General features: G+C 40.0%; 1 protein-coding gene across 1 annotated transcript; it reads right to left on the bottom strand.

Moving 5' to 3' along the window:
- Positions 1-106: 106 nt before the first annotated feature.
- Positions 107-3,245, bottom strand: LOC101854408. Its single transcript, XM_005097736.2, has 2 exons — positions 2,987-3,245; positions 107-1,468 (listed from the first exon to the last, which is right to left on the bottom strand). Exons 1-2 carry the CDS (start codon positions 3,036-3,038, stop codon positions 564-566), a joined length of 957 nt encoding a protein of 318 aa, XP_005097793.1. The 5' UTR covers positions 3,039-3,245; the 3' UTR covers positions 107-563.
- Between the last annotated feature and the right edge of the window lie 259 nt (positions 3,246-3,504).

Here is a 3,504-nt window from a genome sequence, read left to right on the forward strand (position 1 = left end):
TCATCATCATCATCATCATCATCTTCATCATCATCATCATCATTTTTGCTTTTCAACACACAAAAAATACTGGAGACTTGAATATAGTTCTTTATATTTAATAAAACTCATCATTATCGTTATCACAATCATCATCTACGTCATCGTATTCTTCTACCCCATCATCGTCATGACTCCTTCTTGTGTAACAATTTTATAAATCAACACAGCTTTCAACTGGCATTTAATATATGTAGAAAATCATGTAACAGCAAAAATAGATACTATCAAAAAATGCTAGAAACGAAATAGTCACTCAGAGAAGTTTCAAATTATTTAGAAATCTTAAATCTAGAGGAAACATTTTCAGTTATCTAAAATAAATTACACATCTCTCGGGTGTATCAAATCGTTTGGGTATTATGTGCCTTCAAGTAAATGGGAGCTGTCCATGAATCTGGTATCTATTAAGCTGGGATGTTGTTCAGAAATAAGAGAATTTTGTAACTTGTAGGCAGGTTAAAGTACTAAACGCTGTTACGGATATTTCCTTTGACTATTTAATTTTCACCTGGTGTTCTATTCTACATAGAGTAGGGCAGTTCACACAGGGACGACACATCCGTATTAGCACAAACTGTGTCTGCGAATTTAAAATTTTCTTTGTCCAAACTCAAACAGGGTGTGTCATTATAGCCCGGCTCATAATATGCCCAGACAATATACATGGGGTCTTCGGGGTGTCTTCTGAAATGAAAAGTGGTGCCATTCACAATTCCTCCTGTTATGAAATATCTCAGACCATGTGGTAGGTGGTCCTGGGTTGCATTTTTCAGGAACCCCGTGACAAAATTATACTCTTCCTGTGTATTTATCTCAGCCAGATAACCGCCTTTCTGTGCGCATTTTAACCAAGCAATCTCGTAAGATAGGGCTTCTTTCGATGCAAGATATGTGTGCCCTTCGTGTGTACCTGATGCGGCAACTTCATTTTCATCATAAGAGTAATAGCCTGGGGTCAGGTAATCTCTTTTCTCCAAAAGTCTTTTAAACTCTGACAATATTATTGTAGAAATGGTGTTGCCGGGATTTTCGTCTGGAGTGATCTGCTCTACTGTTGCTGTGGCTGTCTCCTGGTGGGCGTGTCCAAAATAGTCTATACTGGTGGATTCACAAACAAAATGGCCGCCTTCTCCAAGGTGTAGCACAGGATAATTCAGAACTAGATGACCCTCAGTAGCAGTTGAAGTGATGTTTCCTGTCACACTGACCCCTGGAACGTCACGAGTGTGGACTTGACTACCGGAGAAACTGTCCACAGAGGCGAGGTCAACGGCAGAAGACGTCTGGCCCAGTTGGGAGATGGTCATCGAAACGAGGCGCGAATACTCGGTGGAGTTGTGGTCAAAGAAACTGCAAGCGATAGTCACTTGTAAATCTGTGCAAGGCTGGATCTCGTTCGGTGAAGTATGCAAATCCAGCACAGCGGCTGTAGGGGGAAGAGATGGTTGCGAATTGTCTATTCAATAATGTTTGTAGAGTTTAAAAACAACAATTATTCTTTCGCCAACATGATCGACATATTTCCAATCTTTTTTAAAAGGCTTGGCAAAAAAGGACCAAACAAATGTTTTATAAGACAAAGGACCACGTTTCTCAGAAAATACGCACGACACTTATCCTTGAACTTGACGCTGAAACTGGCAAACTTTGAGGATCCTGATACTGTTTGTGTCTGTGGGGCGTAAAAAATGTTTGTGAGACATCGTTGTGAAATCGAAGAAACTGATATTTTCGCCCATTTGGCTATTTTTTTCCTGTTTTCTTGGGGTTTGTTTATTTATTTATTTTTCTGGGCTTGACATTTTTACGTCCATTAAAAACGCAGCTGTGTGAATTTACTGAAAAACGTTCAGCAGGGGTTCAAAAACGTAAATTTGCCTTTTCCCCCTAACTCTGACTGCCATTTCCTAGCTTATTTTACCTCTGGAAACCAGGCGAACCCCCCCCCCCCCCTACTTTAATCAAAAATGTCTCGACGTCTATTTAAGATAGGTGCGTATATTTACATGATTTCAATAACTCCACATGTCCTAAAATTGACGAGTACCTGATTCCACCAAGCGTAAAACATTTACCTGTACGAGTAGTAGATACATTACCTTTAAAGGCTGTGCTTGTGAGAAAGTCAAAGGCTTTTGGTAAATAGGTACTTCAAGGAAAGACGTGATTTCCTGAAAGTCACAGGAGGTCTTGAGAAAAGATGATTTAAACAGAGGAAACGATCCAGGTGATTGTTCCAATGATTTCTCTATTTTTTTTGTCTCAACCCCCACACCATCCCCACACCATCACCGTGATGTAAGTTAAAGAGATCTAAATCGAAGTACGGATCATTTACAGGAGGGGCTGTCTCTCTAAACTTTTTTGCGGGGGTGGGGGGACATCTACGGACCTATTATAATGGCGTCTGTTGTCGTTTTAGTTATGAATTTGTGGCATTTGCAACACAATCAGACCATATAAGTACCGAAGATTAGAGGTGTTACGAGAGAGTAACAAAAAACAGCAACAAAAATGAAACAGAGAATATATAACGACGACAGCTGTTTGACAGGAAAAGATGAGCAAACCACACCAGAACACATTTTAGGACATGTGGAGTTATTGGAATCGTGTAAATATACGCTTCCATTTGCGGCGTGTGTGTTGTAGCGGTGAGGCACTTCGATGCCGTACACTGGAGATGTGAGTTCGATTCTCATGTGGGGATGTTATTTTAATCGAGTACATGCATCTCCCTCTGTCTGGAGTGACTTTGTATCCCTCTCAACACCGACGGTGTGTACATGGGTCATCATTAGGATGCTAGCTAAAAAAAAAAAACATTGTTGGTTTGCACTTTTTAACATGTATTGTGGAAATCAACATATTCTTCCTTGATACACCATAATTATTCGGGTTGTAAAGTTAATTGTGAACGTACTATATTATTGTTAATACGTACCAGCAAGCTGCCAGCCACAAACCAGCAAGACGGGAAAGTAACATCGCATCATGATGGCCTTCTATCTCACCACAGCACACAATTCCACCTCAGAATAAACGAGCCGGGCAGGGCGGAACAAGATCAAGCAAACTTAAGCCAAACTCGTCTATGGTATAAGGTACGTCAGAAAAAAGCTGTCCAAAAAAGTCCCCATTCTTCTTATCGCCCACCTGTATCCAATAAATGTGTACTGTCATGTTCAATCAGTAATGTTCAATCGTCGTGACAAGATCCACTGCGATATGAAGCAAGCAGGAGAAAGCAAGAAGCATCATCACATCAACATGGCAGGGAGATAATATGATAACCCACTTAATGACTGGTCACTGAGTAGTATCCTGGAGCTAAACATGATAACTCTAGCTAAAATAAGGATGCTGCACAATGGTGACCTGAAACAGTATTTCTACTGTCTGTGTTAGTGTGATATTTTGGAAGTAGTATTAATATACGTGAAATCTGTTTTATTATTATTA

The sequence above is a fragment of the Aplysia californica genome, unplaced genomic scaffold (assembly GCF_000002075.1).
Source record: "Aplysia californica isolate F4 #8 unplaced genomic scaffold, AplCal3.0 scaffold00163, whole genome shotgun sequence".
Taxonomy (NCBI): Eukaryota; Metazoa; Mollusca; class Gastropoda; order Aplysiida; family Aplysiidae; genus Aplysia; species Aplysia californica.